The following is a 23012-nucleotide window of genomic DNA, read 5'->3' as shown; positions in this document are numbered from 1 at the left end:
AAGAGACCCCTATGACTTGGAAAATTGATTTTGAGTAGCAAACTGAAGATACCAAGCAGCACATCTCTGTTATTTAGACTGTAAAGTTTAGAGGGAAATCAGAATTTTTATCATATGGTACACAAAATCCTCCACTATAATAGACATACCTTAGGTAACGGTTTGGCAGGTTTACAATGCAATCCTCCTACAAACTCAAAATTAGGTAAGTACGGACGAGGAAATTCAAAATCCCAATATGTCCTCATTAGCCAAATTTCTGCTTTCCCCATAGTTTCACATAACGTAGTGGGTCTTCCTGGAGAAAATAAAGTTGGGAGGATGTTGTTAGCATATATGTTTGTTAGGAAAATAAATGTACCACTACTTTTCTGATGTGCTATTAAGAAAAAAAGAGAAATATAGGCCCTCAATATTACCTATTATGTCTAGATTTTAAAAGGAAAGGGAATTTAAAGTAATATGGAAGGAGGGAGAGAAGGAGAAAGAGATAATATTTGGATAGTAAAAGAACAGTAATGTGTAAAATAGTATATTCAATAAAATAAATTTTATAAAATCAAATAAGAATGAATAAAATCACAAAGATTAAATTAATAAAAAAATGTAACCACAGCTCCCAGTACTGATGAATTTTATGTTCACTGTTTCCCTCCAATTAAATGGCAGATGATACATTAACCCCATCATGTTAGCACCAAATCACTTCTTAATAGTTTTCTAATTTCCTGTCAGGAATATATTTCCACCATCTAGATCAGTGGTTCTCAACCTTCCTAATGCCGCGACCCTTTAATACAGTTCCTCATGTTATGGTGACCCCCAATTTTATTGTTACAAATTGAACATAATTAAAGCATAGTGATTAATCACAAAAACAATATGTAATAATATGTAATTATATATGTGTTTTCAGATGGTCTTAGGTGACCCCTGTGAAAGGGTCGTTTGACCCCCAAAGGGTTTGCGACCTACAGGTTGAGAACCACTGATCTAGATTCTTACAGTTTTTCATTTACTCTTATTGTTGAAGAATCCCACCAATATCAGTTTACCTTATCTTCCTGAGACAAATCCAATTAACGTCAATCCATTCATCCTTTTTTTTTCTTGGTAGGAATTATACCCAGTATGACTCCTTTTAGAATGTGAAGTATACATTACACATTACCGATATCACACATTTATTTTAGTGTTGCCTTTAAATGGTGCTTCTTGAAAGGGATAGAGTCTAAGTATTAATTTTAGAAGATTTGTTGGAAGAGTGTTGGCAAATGACCAAGCCAGCCATTTTTATACACAGAAAACATGTTTTGTATCTAAGGAAAGAAAATCCTCCTTTCAGGTGACAATCCTCCTTTCTTGAGGATTCTAATAGAAATTAGTGATCATATACACCCCAGGGTAGGTAGCCTCTTTTTAGTCATTATTTTGTATGTTTGAATATGTGTCTCAGGTTGTGTAGTCAGATGCTCTAATTTGATAATGAAGAAGCATTGCGCAAAGACACTCAGCTTGAAGTTGGCAGAAATTAGATGAGAACACCGCCTCACAGCTTCTATGCCAAAACGTTTATGCCCTTTAGAAGTCTTGTTCCATTTGTGTGATATCCTGCTTGATTAGCAACCCCCTAGGAAAAATTATTGTGCATAACCTGTAGGCTACATTTTAAGAAAGATATAACAAAGTATTCACTGAAAATCTGTATCTGCAGAAGCACAGTATCAAATCTAAAGCCAATCAAAAGTGAAGAGAATGAAATTGAGCAAAAGTATGCAGAAGTTCATAAATAATTTCATAAGACATTTTATATGTCATACTGAGAAATTAGGAAGCAAAAATATAGAATTAAAATTCACCACCCATCTTTTCCCCATCATTATATTACACAAAATGAGTGATGAACACAGTGGAAAATTGTGAAAATAACATGTAATTAATAAGTGGGCTGTTACATTTTAGTTACCATGTCAATATTGTTATTGTTTGAATATATTTTTATTATTATAAAAAATATTTTTATTGATTTCAGAGAGGAAGGGAGAGGGAGAGAGAGAGAGAAAGAGAAATATCAATGATGAAAGAGAATTATTGATCAGCTGCCTCCTGCACACCTCCCACTGAAGATCGGTTCATAGGTCCATGCTCAACCACTTAGCCACAGTAGCTGGAAGAATACATTATTTTAATCGTACATCTGAGTCTACTGAAATGATTTTTTAAAAAATTCCTAGAGGTAGCCTGAATGTATGGCAAAATGGATCAGGTAGATGAGGTATACAGGTGAGAATTTCATGGGAGACAGTTACCAACTTCTCAGAAGTAAGTCATGTTAGCTGGATTGATATTGACAGACAACATTTCTAGGCTCCCTAAGTTATTAATTTCATTCCAAAGGCATGAGGGTAAACCAATTTACATAATTTCTAAATCACTGTTTAAAAATTAATACTTTACAATACATTTATATTTACTTATACATAAATAAATTCATATCTTAAAAACAATTTTTGGGAAGGTCAAGATATTTCCCATATACCCTTGTTTTGGCAATTATGCATAAAATTTCTATAACCATACATTTGCTAGTTTTTGTTTGAACATAAGTTTTCAACTCCTTTAGGTAAATACAAGGAACACGATAGTATGGTAAGACTATGTTTAATTTTGTAAGAAATCTCCTAACTGTTATCTAAGGTGGCTGTACAATTTTGCATTTCCACTCATGAAAAAGGAGAGTCTTTGTTTCATAACTCACCAGCATTGGGTGTTATCTGTGTTCTACATTTTGGTCATTCTAAAAATGTATAGTGGTATCTCATTTAAATTTGCCTCATGAAAAATGATAAGGAGCATTTTTAATATGCTTACCTATTATTTGTCAACTGTATATCTTCTTTATCAGGGTATTTGTTAATGTATTTGGCCCATTTTAAAATTAGGTTTTATATTTTCTTATTGTTGAGTTTAAAAATATTTTGGATAAGAGTCCTTTATCAGACATGTTTATTGCAAATATTATCTCCCAGTTTGTGTCTTATCTTTTCATTTTCTTGTCATTGACTTTCACAAAATAGAATTTTTAAAATTTAACAAAGTTCAGCTTATTCATTGTCTTTCATGGATTTTACCTTTGATGTTGTAGCTAAAAAGTCCTTGCCATACCCAAGATCATCTAGGTTTTTTCCTATGTTATCTTCGAGGGGTTTTATAGTTTTGAATTTTACATTTCTATGGATAGTTCATTTTTGAGTTAAATTTTGTGAAGCTTAAAAGGTTTGTGTTTATATTTATTTATTTTTGCATGTGGAAGTCCAGTTGTTCCAGCATTACTTTTAAAAAGACTATCTATCTATTGAATTGCCTTTGTTTCTTCGACAATGATTAATTGACTGTCTTGTCTGTGTGTTTCTATTCCATAGATCTCCTCTGTTTCACTGATCCTTTTGTCTGTTCTTTTGCTAATACCGCATTGTCTTGATTACTCTAGTTTTATAATGTGTCTTGAAATTGGATAGTGATCATCCTCCAACTTTGTTTTTTTTTCCTTAAATATTGTGTTGGCTGTTCAGAATATTTTTCCTTGCCATTAAACTTTAGTCAGTTTGTTAATATCCATGTAATAACTTGCTGGAATTTTTATCAGGATTTTATTGATTCTTGGATCAAGTTGGGAGAAACTGACATTGACAATATTGAGTCTTTCCATGGACATGGAATATCTGTTCATTTATTTAGTGTTTTAATTTTGCTCTTCAGAGTTTTATAGTTTTCCTCATATAAATCTGTATTTTATTTTGGGGGTACTATTATAAATGATAGTGTTTTTAATTTCAAATTCCAATTGTTCATTACTGGTGTATAGGAAAGTGATTGAGTTTTCCATATTAATCTCGTATACTGTACTCCTGCTATGATTTCTTATTAGTTCCAGGAAGGGTTTTTTGGTACATTCTTTCATATTTTCTACATAAAGTCATGTGTCTCTTAATGATGGGAATATGTTCTGAGAAATGTATTTTTAGGCTATTTCTCATTGTGTGAACATCATAGAGCAGACTTACAGAAATCTAGATGGTCTAGCCTCCACCACACTTAGGCTACATGGTATAGTTTATTGCTCCTAGGGTACAAACCCATAAAACATATGTCCGTAAGTTATTTATATGCACAAAATACTGTAGGAAGTTGTAACATAGTGGCAAGTATTGTGCATCTAAATAAATCTAAACATAGAAAAGGTAATGCATTCATATGGCATAAAAGATTTTAAAAAATGGTATACCTGTATAGGGTTCTTATTATGAAAGGAGCTTGCAGGACTGGAAATTGCTCAGTGAGTCAGTGGTGAGTGAATGTGAAGGCCCGAGACATTACTGTACACTATTGTAGACTTTATAAACACTGTACACTTAACCTATGCTAAACGTATGAAAATGTTTTTCTTTAATAATACATTTACCTTAGCTTACTTTAACTGTTGTTCTTTATAAGCTTTTTAATGTTTTCAACTTTTTAATTCTTTTGTAATAACAGCTTCAAACAAATACATCGTACAGCTATATGAAAATAATTTCTTTTTTATATACTTATTTTGTAAGCTTTTTATATTTAAATTTTTTAAAACTTTCTAAGCTTTCTTGTTATAAACTAAGACAAACACATACATTAGCTTCTTAGGCCTACAAGGGACAGGATGATCAATATCACTGTCTTCCATCTCCACATCTTGTCTGTCTGGAAGGTCTTCAAGGGCAATATGTGCATGGAACATTGTCTTGGAAATTTTATGTCTCCCATCTAAATGTGACTCCCTTAACACTTTAGTGTTTAGTTTTTAAATGTTATATAAATACAAGTATAGATTTGGAGTGACATTAATTACTATGTTTCATATTTTGTTTTGTTTTGATAGCAATCTATTAAATATCAAAGTATCTTACAAAATGACTAGATGACTGTAAAGAAAAAAGTAACCATAGCAAAATATTTCTCACTTCTCCTTCCCCGTTAAATGCTGCTAACAGTTTATTGCTATAAATTATAGACTTTTAAATAGAAACTCAAGTTTTAAAATATAGTCCTCTCGTTTTCCTAGACTATTCTTAAACTTCCCAAGTTTCTTTTAATAACTACTTTAGAATGGAAAGCATAACCTCTTACCTAATGCTTCACTGTAAAACTGGTCCCAAAGCTGAATATCGTATGGCTCGAGCCAGAAGTCAAAGAAAAGGGAAAGCATTACATTTTTTACTCTCTCCAGGAAGGTCATTCTGTCTGTGAGTGCCCCCATGACAACAGGGACATAGGAAGGTGGAGCTGGGAGTTTCCCACAGTATTTCTCCACAGTGCCGCCCATAAAGAACCTCAGTGTGTACACGAAAGGGACTTCCAGCAACTCAGCAATCAGCTCTCCACAGTGCACCACAGGGTCAATAACCATTACATCGTAGTTGGTTTCCCGGAGTTTCTTCATGATTGACTGGTTGTAGACTACACTCTCACACAGAAGTTTTAAATGTCCAGTTAGTTGAAGAAGAAATTCTTGCATTTTTCTTGCTGACTGCCAGCGTGACAATGTTGGCATGACAGTAGTAGCTAAGTCTAAGAAGTCATTTAGTTTATTTGCAAAAAAATCTCCATCCTGAGATATAGGGATCACCTCGAAGTTCAGTGTGGAAGGCTTACTGTAGTCAATGATGAGCGAGTCTGCAGAAACCAACACAGTCACCTCATGCCCCCTGTCCGTGAGATTCTCCAGAATGATCTTTAGATTGAGCCAATGGCTCATGTCACAGGGCCACACCAGGACCTTCCCACAGGATCCAGAGCCAGTGCAGCAGAGGTGCAGCAGCAGAACCGCTGAAATCCACTTCTCAGACAGCATGGCAGAGTTCTTGCACCCACTGCGCTGCTGCGGGTGAATATTTGCTGGGCACAGAGGTGAAGTGGCAATTTAAACATAAAGTTAAAAATTAACTGCTCTGGTGACTGACAGATGCACAGCACTTTGTCAGTGTTGTTGACTGGGCCCACTACTACATGATACTTGTTCAGGAGAAGATCTGAAATATTTAAATATTTTGTAGGCAATGTTTGCAGTATTCTAGCAGTTTGCTTTAATTATATTAAAATAGAAAAATATTTTTAATTGGCAATTTTTAAAATATAGTAGAGTAACCCATTTTTTGGATCTAGTAAATAACATGGTATATCTTATGGAACAAGATGATTGATAATTTGGGGAAACATACAGTATAGGTTTTGTCAGAAAGATAATTACATGCTGGTATTGCTGGTATGTGGATAAGACATATAGTATGTAATAACAGGAGGAATATACTAAATATTATAGTGTTTCAAGGCACCAGAAGAAGCTGTCACTCCACTGTGAAGAAACTTAGACAGAGGTTCAGGTTGGACGAGGCATTTCAGCTGAGCCCAGATGGCAGGGTGAGAGGAGGGTTCTGAAGGTAAATGAAGGAAAAAAAATGACTATAGGGAAATCATGGCCACTTAAGTAAACATCACTTCAGTATATTTAGAGTTGAGGTTAACTCAGAGCAGTGAAGAAAAAAACAAACTTTTTTTTTTCAAATTGAATTTATTGGAGTGACATTGGTTCATATAATTATATAGGTTTCAGGTATACAATTCTGTAGCACAGCATCTGTTTATTGTATTTTGTGTTCACCACCCTGTCAAATCTCCTTCTATCATCATTTATCCTGGTTTTACCCTATTCTACCTCCCTCCACCTACCTTTTTCTCTAATAATCACCATACTGTGAGTTTTCTCTTTTTTGTTTAATCCCTTTACCTTTATCACCCAGTCCCTCAAAACCCTCCCCCTCTGAGAGCTGTTAGTATTTTCTCTGTATCTATAAGCCTCTATCTATTTTGTCTGTTAGGTTATTTGTTCATTAGTTTTCAATGTAAGTAAACTCATATGGTGCTTGTCTTTTTCTGACTGGCTTGTTTCAATGAGCATAATGTTTGTCAGGTACATAAATACTGTCATTAAAGGTAGGATTTCCTCCTCCTCCTCCTTCTCCACCTCCTCCTCCTCCTCCTCCTCCTTCTTCTTTTTTTTTTATATCACTGAGTAATGTTCCATTGTGTAAATGCACCAACGATTTTTATCTACTCATTTACTGATGGGCAATTGGGCTGCTTCCAAATATTGGCTATTAAAATAATACTGGAATGAACATAAGGGTGCATATATTCTTTCAAATGAGTGTTTCCGGATTCTTTGGATATATACCTAGAAGTGAATCACTGGTCATAAGTTCAATTTTTAATGTTTTTGAAGAAACTCCATATTGCTTTCCACAGTAGCTGTACAAACTGCATTCTTACCAACAGTCATGAGGGCTCTCTTTACTTCACATGCTTGCCAACATGCTTTTGTTAATTTATTGAAGATAGCTCTTCTGACAGGTATGAGGTGATATCTCATTGTGGTTTTAATTTGAATTTGCTTGATGATTAGTGATGTTGAGCATATCTTGGCCATTTGTGTGTCATCTTTGGAGAAGTGTCTCTTCAGGTCCTTTACCCATTTTCTAATTGGATTGTTTATTTTTTGGTGTTGAGTTTTGTAAGTTCTTTATAAATTTTTATGATAATGAGTCTAGAAAAATTATGAAACACTAAAGAAAGAGTAGCTATAGGAAGAGTTTTTGGCCTGCAGGGTGTGAGTTAATGATTGCACAAGTCTGTGGAGATACCAATTTGACTCGTGAATGCTTCAATCTCAAGCGAGGGAGGGTGGTAAATTCAGAAATGTAGATTTTTGTATCCATCCACCCATTCAACCCAATTTGTCTCCAAATCCTTGAATATGTCATTCCTTCAAGAAGCAATTTTAGCATAAGTATGTGCCAGATTCTATACAATGCACAAGAAATAAAGAGATAAGTAAGATACAATTTCAATTCTAAAGTTTACAGATTATTGCAGAAAATGAGTCAGTTAAGCCAACACTTATTGTACACCCATAAGGGAGATGGATCTGAGGTGGTAAGGGTGAACTGAGGAGGGACAAAGCTTATGAAGGAAGTTGTTTGGTGGAGGAACGAAATGAAGAAATAATACTTTAAGTATCTAAGAATGATATTAGCTGTTTGAAAAGTATCATTGGGAAGTAAAGGATAATATTAATAATTCTGTGTTCCAAGTGTGACATAGTTATATCCAGGGTTATATTCAGTTATAAAATCATATACAATTCATTAATTTGAAAGACATTTTATTGAAATTTCAAATTCCTTGAGAATGTTTCTGTTATATTGAAAAACAAAAATCCAGAGTAGATTTGCTTAGAAGTTGCAAAGATAAATCTAGGGTCAGGAATTGGGGAGATTTGCTCTTTTGCACAATTAGACGTTGCATAAGTTCTGGTGGTAACTGGTAGAAAGCAGAGTCCAAACAAGCCTCAGAAGCAGGAAGATAGGACAGGGCTATAAATCCACTAGAAAAACATTGAGGTTATGTTATAATCTTAGAGGATGAAAGTCCTTTTATACAAGACTAGAGGCCCGGTGCATGAAATTCGTGCACTGGGGATGGGTGGGGGGTCCCTTAGCCTAGCATGTGCCCTCTTTCAGTCCGGGACCCCTCCCTTGTTACTGCCCACCCGCTTGCTGCTTCCTACAGCTTGGCTTGCTGCTCCTTAGTTCTGCCATGAAGGCCTTGGGTCTGCTGTGTGCCGGGCCTGTGGGTTTGTGTCTCTGATACCCCCAGCAGCCCCAGCACCAAGGTGGCTGGCCTTGGGGCTGCTGGGTACAGGCCCCCCGTTGCGTGTTTGTGACATCTATCAGGCCCCCAGCAGCCCCAGCAGCCCCAGCACCACCTAAATAACTTAAGGGAAACTTTATTTAGTCTTCTTTTAAAAGCAATCTAGTTTAAAAATGAGTTGCAATTAAGACAGAACAAAGAACATGGTACCTAAGAGTGAGATAGACAGACAGAGGAGAGGCTGGGCACTGGTCAAGGGCTTACATGCCAACTGTTCTCCACCTTGGAAATGATGTAAAATTGGTTTCTTTAGTTTTCTGCTTAATGATCTTCTCCAGCACTGAGGTCAGAGGAGCCGCCTTCCAGCTCATAGGCTGCTTCTCAGAGTTGAAAATTTCACCATAGGCCTCTGCCTAGGACAGGACCTCTGCACCCCCAGGGTGCATAAACACACAGGGCTTCCATCAGGCTCCGCTGATCCGGGGCTGGGAGGCCTCTCGGCTCCGCTGATCCCCGGGCAGGGAGGCTTCGCTACTCTGCTGATCCCGGGGCGGGAGGCCTCTCAGCTGCACTGATCCAGGCGGCCAGAGGGCCTCTGGGCTCCGCTGATCCAGGCGGCCAGGAGGCCTTGCCGCTCCGCTGATCCCGGGGCCCTGAGGCCTCTTAGCTCCACTGATCCCAGGTCCGGGAGGCCTCTCGGTTCCGCTGATCCTGGGGCCAGGAGGCCTCACCACTCTGCTGATCCCGGGGCAGGAGGCCTATAGGCTCCGCTGATTCCCTGGCCGGGTGGCCTCTTGGCTCTGCTGATCCCAGGGCAGGAGGCCTCGCCGCTCTGCCGATCCAGGCGGCCTGGAGGCATCTCGGCTCCGCTGATTCAGGCGGCCGGGAAGCCTCTTGGCTCCACTGATCCCAGGCTGGGAGGCCTCTCGGTTCTGCTGATCCCGGGGCCGGGAGGCCTCGCCACTCCGCTGATCCCCGGGCAGGAGGCCTCTCAGTTCCGCTGATCCAGGCGCCCGGGAAGCCTCTCGGTTCCACTGATTCCGGGGCGGGAGGCCTCGCCGCTCCACTGATCCCAGACGGGAGGCCTCTTGGCTCTGCTGATCCAGGGGCAGTGAGGCCTTTCTGCTCTGTGGCTTCAGGGCTGTTTGGCTTCGCTCTCCTGCTTGGAGCCTGAGTATGCAGATGAACCGCCATCTTTTAGCTTCTATAATTGAAACATTGTATCTTTTGGAGCTGTTGCTTCAGGAGCTCAGAGCCCCGCAGCTGCAGGCGGGATCCTTGGTTTACTCTATCGCTGGGACAACCAAGCATCCTGTTCTTAGCTGCCTGGCTGCCAGCCGCCAAATTGGCTGACAGTTAATTTGCATATACTCACTGATTAGCCAATGAAAAGGGTAGCGGTCGTACGCCAATTACCATGTTTCTCTTTTATTAGTGTAGATAAGTAACTCAGAAATGATAAAAAAAGGACTGATAAACTTATCTACTCACTATATAACAAGGTTCATGATACATTATAAACAGCACAAACAAAGCTGGAGAAGAACAATGACATATAAATACAGGTCAGATATTGACCTCAAAATAAATGTATTATTGGATTAATATCTAAGTTACTTTATTATATAAGAAAACTAAAGACTCATGTTTCCTAGAGAATTCCTTTGCATAAATTTAGAGCTATAGACATGTTTTTATGTCCAATAGAAATATTTAAAATTCTGGGTGAAATATAAAATTGCTAAGAAAGTAAAAAATCAGAGTTATTAAACAAAGTAAAAACAGGAATTCTGACGTACAAACTTTTACCAAAAGAGGACTTGTTTCATTGAATAATACATAGTGTGTGTCAGGAGTGAGAGAGTAGGGAAATCTGAATGCTTACCAGTCTCCCCAGCCCACACATACGTTCATGTAATGCTAGATTCCCAAGGTCAGTCCTCACCTGTACAGATGAATTCCTTACCACAGACGTTACAGCTAGGAAAATCTCTGGGTTTCACTTAGCATTCCTTCCTAAGAATCCTTAGCACAGTCAGCTATCATGGATTTCCAATTCACAGTCAAACTAGAAAAGCCTCTTTGAAGAAATTCTGACCCTAGGCTTCAAAGGCTTCTCCCAGAAAAAGTTCCAAGTTGAATAAGCAGCTCCCTTTTACAAGGAAATAGGGCTTCATAACTGAGAACCAACATAGCGATAGGCACCAGAAATACAATCATTTGAAATATTATTTTCAAGGTTCTAGTTAGTCAAAGGTTGAAGTAGTTCATTACTGGAGTATTATTAGATAACATAATATATTTTTCCTAGAAAATTTGACCCCAAAAAGAAGTAAAGGCAAAAATGAATAAATGGGATTATATCAAACTTAAAAGCTTCTGCAGAGCAAAAGAAACTGACTACAAAACAAAAAGGTAACTTAAAAATGGGAGATGATATTTGCAAACAACAGCTTTGACAAAGGATTAATATTCAAAATATATACAGTTAAATGAGTCCTCACTTAACATCATCAGTAGGTTCTTGGAAACTGTGAGTTTAATTGCAATGACATATAATGAAACCAATTTTACCATAGGCTAATTGACATAAACAGTAGTTCTATGCATATTTCTGATCACAGAAACATCAAACACTTACAAAGGAAGACCCAAAACCCTTAGAATATTACATATTGAATTAAATGTGAGTATATTTAAGAAAGATTAATAAAAGCAAGTAAGATAATTATTTTCAACCTACTTATTCCAGCTCAGGGTCATAGTGGCTGGGGCTCACCCCAGCAGCTCAGGGCACAGGGCAGGAACCCACCCACTCTGGAAAAAGGAGGCCAATCTATCAGAGTATGCACACACACACACACACACACACACACACACACACACCCCTACCTCACTTAAACTGGGACAATTAATTCACCTAATGTGCACATTCTTGGTGCAAACAGCGACCCCTGCTGGGAATGTATAATATTTTCTCTCATTGATTATGACAAAACAAAATTGAATGAAACAATTATTCAAGAACCTGCTGAATTTCTAAATTGCCATGGCAATGTAAACAGGCAGGAGAGGCCAAAAGCACCTGGGCCTGGGCCTTTCATGCTTTTCCTGAGGATGCAACCTTGTATAAGGCAGAGCAAAGTTCTGTACCCAGGACCAACCATGCACTCCTCTATGAAAACTCAGACAGTTTGTACCAAAATATTTAAAAAGATTTTAAACTTGCAAAACAAACTGTGTCACAAGGATTTCACAGCAGTGTCCTAAGGAAAGTTGGATGAGAGAATTCTCACAAGACACACCAGATCACCACACACAAGGGTGGGTGGCCTTGCTTCTTTCTCTTCCTTATGCATGACTTCTAAAATTAAAATCCTGGAGATTCTCGAGCGGCTTACTCCTGGGAACCATACGTTTCTTTATGTAGAAAATTAACTATTTCTAGGTTCTTATCTTGTTCAATGACATATTTCGTGAGCACAGCAACTAATCTTTCTGAGTTTCTAATGCATTGTATCTAAAAGGCAGATAATGGTAGTTCTTGGATGTTTTTGTTGTGGATTAGCAACATCTGCAATTTACCTATCAAAGTGCTTGGTACCAAGCAGGTGTTTATTAAGAGTTTCTATTTATTGTTAGCAATAACGATGGTACAGTTAGTAAAGGCATTAATTACCTGCAGAATCACTGAATAGAGAACTATATCAGAGATTCTAGAATAGATGATCACAAACTGAACATGAATGACAATGTAATAATGTCACTTTTACGATTAAAATGAGTAAAGGATGCATTAAAAATCCAAGAAAATAAAAATAAAAGTGAATAAGAAGGAAAATTAAGATATTAGTTTTCCGGAGTTCCTCAGTATCTGTAAAAGTCTGGAGAGTAGCTTTCATTAGAGAGGGAACCAAGAGACTGATAGTCAAAGAGGTATATACCTTTGTCAAAATAAACCATACTGTAAACTTTACGTAATTATTTTTTGGCCATAGATCAATTATCCCTTAACAATAAAAAAGGGATAACACTATATATCAACAGAATGTTTACATTTTAAAAAAACAAAAAAATATCTAAATGTTAGTAAGAATGGAGAAAACATGGAATTCCAGTGGATCACTGGAAGGGTTATTAATTGATAAAAGCACTTGTGAAACTAGATTTTAGCAGTACCTACTAAAGCTAAACATTGGCATATGCTATGGCCTAGCAATTTCACTCTTATAAATAAATAAACCCGACAGTATGGCACATGTATATTTACAAAAGACATGTACAAGAATGTTTATAGCATTGTTTATCATAAATAGATAACACTAGATAGTCTACATGTCCATCAACAGTAGAATGTATAAGTCAAATGTGGTGTATTAATTCAATAGAATCTATATAACTGTGAGAATTAACAAATTATAATTACATGCAAGAAATATAATAAACAAATATATTATTATATTGGCTATAATTATACAAATATAGTAAACATGATGTTGAATAAAAGAAGCATCATGGGACTTAGAATGGGAGTACATAATGTGTGGTTCATTAATACAAAATTTAAAATCAGACAAAATTACTCTATGGTGTTAGAAGTCAAGAAAGTGTTCAAACCTAGATGGGGATGGGGGTTGTAGTGGCTGGTATGAACAATGAAGAGGAGTTATGGGTTGTAACAATATTTTGTTTCTGGATTTGGGTGCTGGTTGCATGGGTGGGTTTACATTGTGAAACTTCAATGAGCTGTAAATGTTCAATTTATGTTTTACTTCAAAAGAAAGTTTACAGAAAATTTAAGAACACCTCACAACACTGATCACAGGAAAGCTGTATATGAGAAGGAATTAGAAGACTTGTATGACAGAAGATGAACAGAGAGATCCAAGTTTTCCAGAAAAAAGGATGGGAGGTCGGGAATGGGGCTTAGAATGGGAGTGGGATACATTAAAAACTAACAAAATACTGGGCTCCAAAAGGGAGTGAGAGATCGCATATCTACACTAATATAAGACAAACATGCAAATTGATCATACCTTTGCTACACCTTAAGCCATGTCAACCAGCCAATCAGAGTGACTATATACAAATTAACCCAACCAAGATGGCGGCCAGCAGCCACGGAGCTGGAGCAAGCAGGAGGCTTGGTTGCCCCAATGATGGAGGAAGCCAAGCTTCCCCCTTGCCGTGGCAGCTCTGAGCTCCATTCAAAGCAACAAAGTTTCAATTATAGAAGGTAAATAAACCCAAGATACCTGCTTTCAGCCAGCCATGGCCATGGAGCTGGAGCGAGCAAGAGGCTTCCCTCCCACCCACCCTGGCCGGCTCTGAGCTCCTCTCAAGGCTACAAAGTTTCAATTATAGAAGGTAAATAAATCCCAGAATAAAAGAAAAAAAAGAAAAAAGAAAAGAGGCTTGGAACTTCAGTCGCCGGGGGGCTTAGCCAGCCAGAAAACAGCCATCAGCCCTTCACCCAGACTGGCCAGGCACTCAAGTGGGGATCCTTCACCCTAAAGGGGGTGTGACCAGCCTTCAGACACCCATCAGTCCCTTACCCAGGCTGGCCAGGCACCCCAGCGGGACCCCCACCCTGATCCGGGACACCCTTCAAGACAAACCAGCCAGCCCCCACCCATGCACGAGGCCTCTAGCCTATATAATAAAAGGGTAATATGCAAACTGACCCTAACAGCAGAACCACTGGGAATGACTGGTCACTATGATACACACTGACCACCAGGGGGCAGACGTTCAATGCAGGAGCTGCCCCCTGGTGGTCAGTGCACTCCTACAGGTGGAGCTCTGCTCAACCACAATCCAGGCTGATGGCTGCCAGTACAGTGGTGGTGGTGGGAGACTCTTCCGCCTCCTCAGCAGCGCTAATGATTCCGACTGAAGCTTAGGCTTGCTCCCTGCTGGCAAGTGGACATCCTCCGAGGGCTGCTGGGCTTCCAGAGGGATGTCTGACTGACAGCTTGGGCCGGATCCCCTAGGGAGCGGGCCTAAGCCAGCAGGTGGGCATCCTCTGAGGGGTCCCAGACTGCAAGAGGGCATAGGCCAGGCTGAGGGACTCCCCCCCACCTGAGTGCACAAATTTTGTGCACCGGGCCTCTAGTACGTAAATAATGTTGGGAGTAATGTAGCCCAGTTCTAGGCAAGTGGGTTTGGGGGAAAATTTTCAGAGGCTTTTTTGTTTCCATGGGCTGGAATAGGTAGCATTACTTCTAGGAAACTTATCTAACATAGATGGAAAGAGAGGCCAGCATAGAGCCAACATGGTACTGACAGGTAAAAGTAAGCTACACTGGCCAAGTAGTGCATAAGTTAGCTTTCTGCTCTCCTGATCTGCAGTAAACTTGGGAAGAGAGAAGACTGGGAAACCAAGACAGAGGCAAAGTGGGGCCATCCAAGTTGCCTTACTGTTTAGCTATTTTCACGGCAATGTTCAAGCCCTTGACTTACTATAGGTACAGCAAAGGCTAGTCCCAAATCCTACGCACATAAGAATTATCTATATGTTGTGTGGGATATCTCTCAATTCAAGGGTCCGGGAAGAGATCAGTGCAATCTGAAAGTGCCCCATGAAACACTGCACCTGGGTGAGATTTATCAATAGATTCATTCTTGGAAATGAATAGCAGTGATGTCATATTTTGTAAACATGCCTGTTCCTTAAGTGTTAGTAACATATTTAAAATTGAGTTGATGATCATTTTTACTTGCTTCCTCAATAAGATTTAGGACCTCTTCCCTGATAAATAAAACAGGATTTTTTAACTAGTGCAGTTATATATTTCCTTATTATTTCCTTCTCTTTCCTTCAATATAGATATTGGGGGTTTTCTTTACCACTATTAATCATACTGTTTTTCTGGTTTATTTTCCCCACAGAAGTGAAGCACAACCATTGAAATAGAAACTGCACAGAAATTTTACATATTATTAAATCTCCTGTATTCAAAAATAATAATATTAAATATCAGGTGCCCCTCCTATTTTATGATCAGTTTACAGTTACCAGGTGTCATTAATACTTTAAAAATATAATTAAAAACAAAAGACAAATTGGATTATACCAGTTCTTCCTGACAATATAATTCAAATAGGTTTAGTAACATGAGGAGCATGAAGGATTTAAGTAAATACTACACTGAATTTCTCAACCTGTGTGATTTCTGAAATAGATTGTCCTTTGGAAATGAGAAGTTGGGAACATGCTTTCTCATACATTATATAATCTGTCCTGGCCTTGTCTGAGATCACACAGCAGGTTCAACTTGAACTAAGAATCTTATGTTCTTTTCAAGACCCTGCAAAATCTTACCTTTTGTAATCCCATTATTAGCTTATTCAGTACCTACAATAGTCAGCATGTGATACATATATGGGTAGTGAAAATTATTATTGAACACATTTTGGATGTCTTAGAAAATAATCATGTGACTAACATCTAAATTTACAGAAGAATACATTTTTGAGGCATATGAAATTTGGAATTATGAAGTAAAGAAAATATAGTTAAATTGCATCATAAAGAATATTAAAACAAAATTTTACTTTCAAAATTCTAATTACCATATCTTCAAAAGTATATGAAAATTTTAGTTAACTTGCATATGTCTTATTTATATATGTGATATGTTCAATATTCTCCCTCTAGACCAATTCTGTGAAGAATTTCAAAAATTTAAGGGTTGGAAAATTGGATGAAGAATATTCTAACATCAAGGAAAGAAAAAATACACATATGCAAATCCTACTTGTGATGGATACGATTAATGTTAAATTACAGTAAAAATGTTACTGCATGTATGGCTTACACAGGTCTTTGTACTTGTTCTTATCTATGCCTGAGAGCTTTTCCTCCAGGGAGCTTGTTGGCTGTCACCCTCACTGCCCTTAGGTCTTTGTTCAAAGGTCACCCTTTCATTAGAGACCTTTCCTGACCATCCTATTTAAAATTGTAATCCTATTTCCAGAACCTACTATACAGCATATATTACACTTTAACATTCTATATATTTTGCATATTTATTTTATTTATCATTTGTCTCCTCTTACTAGAATGTAAGCTTATGGGGATAGAGATTTTAATTTGTTTGCTAACTCTTGTATTCCCAATACACAGAAAGTTTTAGAGACTAGGTTGTTGTTCAGTAAATACTTTTTACACAAAGAAAAAAAGATGGAAAGGAAGAAAAGATGGAAGGAAGGAAGGAAGGAAGGAAGGAAGGAAGGAAGGAAGGAAGGATGGAAGGGAGGGAATGGGGAGTAAAGGAAGGAAGAAAAAATGAAGAAAGAGAGGGAGAGAAAAGGAAAATAAATTAATGGAGGGAGGAAGGCCAACGGTAGTGTAACATAACAATCTTTTGAATATAGCCTTTGTAATAGAGTCCCATTAATGGAATCAACTATTAATTCCTGCTGTTAATTAATACCTGGGATAGTATTGATATATCTATAGGGAAATATATGCAGGGAAGAAAAAATAGAAAAATAAAGGAAAGAAAGCTCATAAAGAACAGAAAGAGAAGCTCCTTTAATATGTTTAGTGTACCTGGCCAGGTGGTTCAGTTGGTTGAAGCATCGTCCTGTACACCAAAAGGTGGCAGGTTTGATTCCCCGTCAGGACGCATGCTAGAGTCTAAAGATTGAAGTTTCTGTCTTACATTAGTGTTCTCTCTCTCTCTATCCTTTTCTCTCTCTAAAAAAATCAATAAAATTTTAAATAAATATATAAAATGTTCACTCTACTATAAATAATACACTTTGGAAACATACAAACTCAAATTTGTTTAATTTCTATCACTTTATTTTATGTTAATTACATGTGTCTGTGACTAAGTTCATGCAAAAATCTAAATGTTATGATCATAATTTTTTCTTTTTTGAAGATCTTTTTTTTATATTTAAATTAACATATTTGCAAGATAATTTATTGTTATTATAGATGGCATTCTCAGAAATCATTCATTTAAGTATTTATAATACTACATTAGGTATTTATGAAATTTTAACATATAAAGATTACTCATACAAATAAAAACCTGTTTGTTTTTATAGTGGCCAAAGTATAAAACTGTTGGTAGCAATAGGTAATGTTTATGGATTATAAATATTTTTTACTGTCATTAAAATGCCACATTATTCTTCCTTAAATGTTTCCCTAATTTTTGTGGCATTTTTGTTGTTAATACAAACTTAGAAACAAAATTTACCTGGTTCAACTTTAAACAAATATATTGAAATCTGTAGCAGGTTTTTCTTTCTTTTAAAGAGAAGCTTTCTTAAGACTCAAAACTATCCTCAGGCAAATTTCTCCAGGCAACAGAATCAGAGACTTGTGCTTAAGGGACTAGCAAGTTCCCTAGTGATAACATGGCCCAATTAAATTCCAGTCAGCAAACTGAAGTAGATGAGAACTAGAACTGCAGATTTCAAAGGCTAAGTGCACTGAAAGGAAGAAGAAAGCACCCAAGAAAGTTTAAGCCAAAAATATTCTAAATAATTGCTAACGTTTGCACCCGAAATTTTAAAAGGAGAGAAAAAATTTTCTAGAAGCTTTGGTGTCAGAAAGACTTCTTTAAGTCTTTGAAAACTATTTTCTCAAACTGGTAGCTATATCACTTTATTTTAACATGTTTGATATTTCTAAGCCTCAACATTTTTATCGGTAATAGTAGTTTTTTTCTTCACAAATTTATTGCAAGGATAAAGAGATATAATACACATGAAGCACTTATCACAATGTCTGTGGCACAGGATGAGATCAACAAATGTTAACTGCTATTACTAAAATGATATCCAGGAGTCTGAGCCAAATAACCATGACTTGAAATAAAAGAAGTAATTTGACTTTATAATATCCAATTCCTAGCAATTAGCAAAGATTAAGGACTCACTTTGAGGTTCTAATTGCATGACACTGCAGAAAACTAATCTTACAGTGTCTGTTTGTTTATTTACTCAAGTGTGACAGCCTGAGACCTGAATGCATATGGATTCTTTGCAATGACTTTGATTAGAGCAATCAAGCTAAAGCAAAAGTAAATTCAAATTACAAATTGGAAATGTTATTTTTACACATGAGTTCTATTTATCATTCACATTTATCACATGTACAAAGCCTTGCACAAAAATAAATTACTCTGCGATGTCAGTGCTATTGCTTCTTTCCTGGTGTTTTGAGTATGAGTGTTCAATGTCCCTGGGCATCAATAAGGATGTGTTTTAATAAAACAAACTTAAATAGTCATGCTAAGTCAGAAAAGTATAATTTAGTTAGAAACATGATATTATCAAAATCAGACTGTTAGTATCATTTTTAGAAATCTTCATTACATTCCCATGAACTAATTGTTAAGGAGTATTAGTCTCCTGTGAGTGGTTTTATTACCAGCATTAACTTACCAGCACAATACAATGGAACGTGTGATACTGAGACTGCCAGCATGGGGAAGGTTTATCTGGGGATAATCTCACCAGGATGAATAGGAGCAGTGTAACCATGATAGCCATTACTTCAAGGTTGAGAAGAAGCAATTGATAAAAGTTTAGATAATGAGATAAAAATGGGGACATATCTAGTGAGCAAAGAACTCTCTACTTACTTTCCTCTATTTTATGAACTGAGACACTGCACAGACTCGATGGGACTGTTAGTTTACTGCATGCATGAGGAGATTAAAGAGTTTTTGAAATATTAACAGCTTCATTGGCTCATATAATGACAATTTCGTCATCCTCTAGTTTTCACTTTTAGCACCATGATGTTGACTATCTACTGCTATTATCATAAGATAGTTTATAACCCTCATAATAGCTATGCTTATTCTATCTGAATGACAGGATAAATAGGTCTCTGTTTACATTTCCAAGAGAAAGTCCATTTTTTAATCTGGGGGCAATTATTTAACATATCTAGAGAAGGTGATGCAGCAACTAGAACTAACACTAAGACATTCCTTACCAATAAACTCATGCCTATATGGTCAATTCATTTATGAAAAAAGGTCCAAAAATATACAATGGGGAAAGAAAGTTTCTTTAATAAATGGTGTTGGAAAAACTGGACAACCATATGCAAAACAATAAAACTGAACACTATCTTACATCAGACACAAAAATTTACTCAAAATGGATTAAAGACCTAATTATAAGACCTGAAACCATAAAATCCCTTGAAGAAAACATAGGCAGTAAGCTTCTTGACATTGGTCTTAATGATGACTTTTATGGGATTTGAAACCAAAAGCAAAGGTGGTAAAAGCAAATATAAACAATGGGATGACATAAAACTAAAGAAGCATCAGCACAACAACGGAAACCATCAACAAATGAAAAGGCAACCTACTGAATGGGAGAAAATATTTGCCAATCATAGGTGTGATAAGGTGTCAATATGCAAAATATATAAACATTCATACAACTCATTAGCAAAAATATGTGATTAAAAATGGGCAGAAGATTTGATACTTTTCTAAAGAAGATATACAAATGGCCAACTGGTACATGAAAAGGTGCTCAACATCACTAATCATCAGGGAAATGCAAATTAAAACCACATGAGATATCACCTCACACTTGTTATAAAATAGATAAGTGTTGATGAGAATATGGAGAAAAGGGAACCCTTGTGCACTGTTGGTGGGAATGTATATTGGTATAGCACTTTTGGAAGACAGTAGAGTCATATACCACTTAAGGATGAGTATACATTCTGAAAAATCCATTGTAGGGAATTTTGTTGTTATGCAAACATCATAGAGTACATTTAAACAAACATAGATGGTGTAGCCTACCACACACCTAGGTTATACAGTATAGCCTATTGCTCCTAGGCTACAAGCCTATACAGCATGTTTCTGACTGAATACTGTAGGTAATTATAAACAACTAGAGGCCCAATGCACAAAAATTTGTGCACTGGAGGGGGGAGGTACCTCAGCCCAACTTGCCCCCTATCACATACTGGGAGCCCTCAGGGGATGTCCTACTCCCTGCTCCTCTTGGGGAGCAGGCCTAACGCACAGTCTGGCCTCCCTTTGTGGGAGGCGACCCAGCTGATCAGGGGAAGGCACCAGCCCCATCACCCCGCTCTTGCAGCTACTGCCATTCGCCGCAGCCATCAAGGTGTTTTCATCAACACAGACTCCAGTCCCTTCACCATGAAAAATGACAACTTTCTTTAGGCATTTTCAAGATGTGTCTTTCATAGGATATAACATTTCTTTCCTTCTTTCTTTCTTTCTCCCTTTCTTTCTTTCTCCCTTTCTTTCTTTCTTTCTTTCTTTCTTTCTTTCTTTCTTTCTTCCTTCCTTCCTTCCTTCCTTCCTTCCTTCCTTTCTTTCTTTCTTTCTTTCTTTCTTTCTTTCTTTCTTTCTTTCTTTCTTTCTTTCTTTCTTTCTTTCTTTCTTTTTTTATCCTCACCTGAGGATAGTTTCCATTGATTTTTAGAGAATGTGGAAGAGAAAGGGAAAGACAGAGAGAAACATCAAAGTGAGAGGAACACTTTGATTGGTTGCCTCCTGCATGAGCCCTGACCTGGGCCCGGGCCAGGGAGGAGCCTGCAACCTAGGTACATGCCCTTAGTCAGAATTGAACCCAGACCCTGTGGTCAGCAGGCCGAGGCATTATCCACTGAACCAAACCGGCTAGGGCAGGATATGACATTTCTTAGCCCTCCATCAGCTGACCTTCCTTTTTATCTCCAGGAGTGTGGTGAAAAACCCTAGAACACCTTATTGGATTGTTATTACCTAGTTACCAAGAATATTACCAGTGGCATACAGGGAGCTAAGCCAATGAGCAGTCAGAAAAGGTGTTTCCTCTGTAGTTCACACCAATTGCCAGCTTGGCCCCTGCCCAGGCTTAACGCCTCTGGCCAAGTCATTAGACCTGTGCAATCCCACCCCCAGCTCCCTGCCGCCACCAGCAGCCGCCAGCAGCGATTGCTGGCCAGTTCCGCCCCTGCTCAACCTTGGGCCTGGGCAGCGCACCCCCAGCTCCCCGCCACCATCAACATTGCTGGGGCTAATGCCTCAGTCCGTGGCTTGGCACCTACATATGCAAATTAACTGCCATCTTTGTTGGCGGTTAACCACCATCTTTGTTGGCAGTTAATTTGCATATAGCCCTGATTAGCCAATGGGAAGCGTAGCGGAGGTACGGTTAATTACCCTTTTTGGGTAAGTATTTGTGTATCTAAATATATATCTAAACAGAAAAGGTACAGTGATAACACAGAACGAAAGATTAAAACATGATACACTGGTGTAGGGCACTCACAATTAATGGAGCTTGCAGCTCTGGACGCTGTTCTGGGTGACTCACTGAGTGAGTGGTTAGTGAATGTAAAGGCCTAGGATATTTCTGTACACGACTGTGAATTTTTAAATGCTACACTTTGGCTTCACTAAATTTATATTTTAAAAAATTGAGATAAAATCAAGCATAAGAGAAATAATGCAATCAAGAGATGCAGTAAACACAAGGTGTATGAGGCTGCTGCTAGTGTAACATGGCACACTGTTTTACAGCAAGCATTGTTTAAAAATTCATTTTCTTTGAGAGAGAGAGAGAAACATCCATTTATTGTTCCACTTATTTCTGCATTCATTGATTGCTTCTTGTATGTGCCCTGACGTGGGATCTGAACTCGCAACCTTGGCTTATCAAGTCCATGCCCTAATCACCTGAACCACCTGGCCAGGGTGCAAGCTTTTTTTAAAATAAGTACAAAGAGTACACTCTAAAATAACAATTAAAAGTATGGCTGTGTAAATATATAAACCAGTAACAGAGTTCATTATTATCAAGTATCATGCATTGTACATGTTTTTATGTGTTCTACTTTTATATGACTATCAGCACAGTAGGCTTGTTTACACCAGCATGACTACAAACACAGGACTATTTCATTGTGTTACAATGTTACAGTATCTACTACTGTCATCACTAGGCGATAGAAAATGTTCAGCTCCATTATAACCTTATGAGACCAGACTTCTATATGTGGTTCATTGTTGACCACAACATTATTATGCCCTGCATGACTTTAAAGAGATTACTGAAAAAGTTAAAACTAGAACTCCATAACGATCCATCAATTCCACTTCTAGAGTATACTTCCAAAGAAGAGAGAAAATCACTGTTTCAAAGAAATGTCTGGCCCACTATGATCATAGCCTATTATTTACAACTAGAGGCCCAGTGCATGAAATTTGTACACAGGAATGGTGTCCCTCAGCCCAGCCTGTACCCTCTCCATT

At 37.6% G+C, this 23012-nt stretch overlaps 1 protein-coding gene across 2 annotated transcripts in view; it reads right to left on the bottom strand.

Annotated features, from left to right (window-relative positions):
* Positions 1-23012, bottom strand: part of LOC138995101 (UDP-glucuronosyltransferase 2A1-like) — a 48612-nt gene that overhangs the window by 10832 nt on the left and 14768 nt on the right. Inside the window, exons 3-4 of one of the 2 annotated variants that reach the window (XM_070395489.1) lie at positions 5164-5786; positions 150-298 (exon numbers count right to left, since the gene is read on the bottom strand). In XM_070395489.1, the coding sequence (XP_070251590.1) occupies positions 150-298; positions 5164-5786 (772 nt within the window). The remainder of the gene's footprint in view (positions 1-149; positions 299-5163; positions 5787-23012) is intronic. The other variant, XM_070395481.1, reaches the window with a different exon arrangement.

Source organism: Myotis yumanensis, unplaced genomic scaffold (assembly GCF_028538775.1).
Source record: "Myotis yumanensis isolate MYYU_CA2020_CCGP unplaced genomic scaffold, mMyoYum1.0.hap1 SCAF_1, whole genome shotgun sequence".
In the NCBI taxonomy this organism is placed as follows: domain Eukaryota; kingdom Metazoa; phylum Chordata; class Mammalia; order Chiroptera; family Vespertilionidae; genus Myotis; species Myotis yumanensis.
This window is presented reverse-complemented; position numbering and strand designations above follow the sequence as displayed.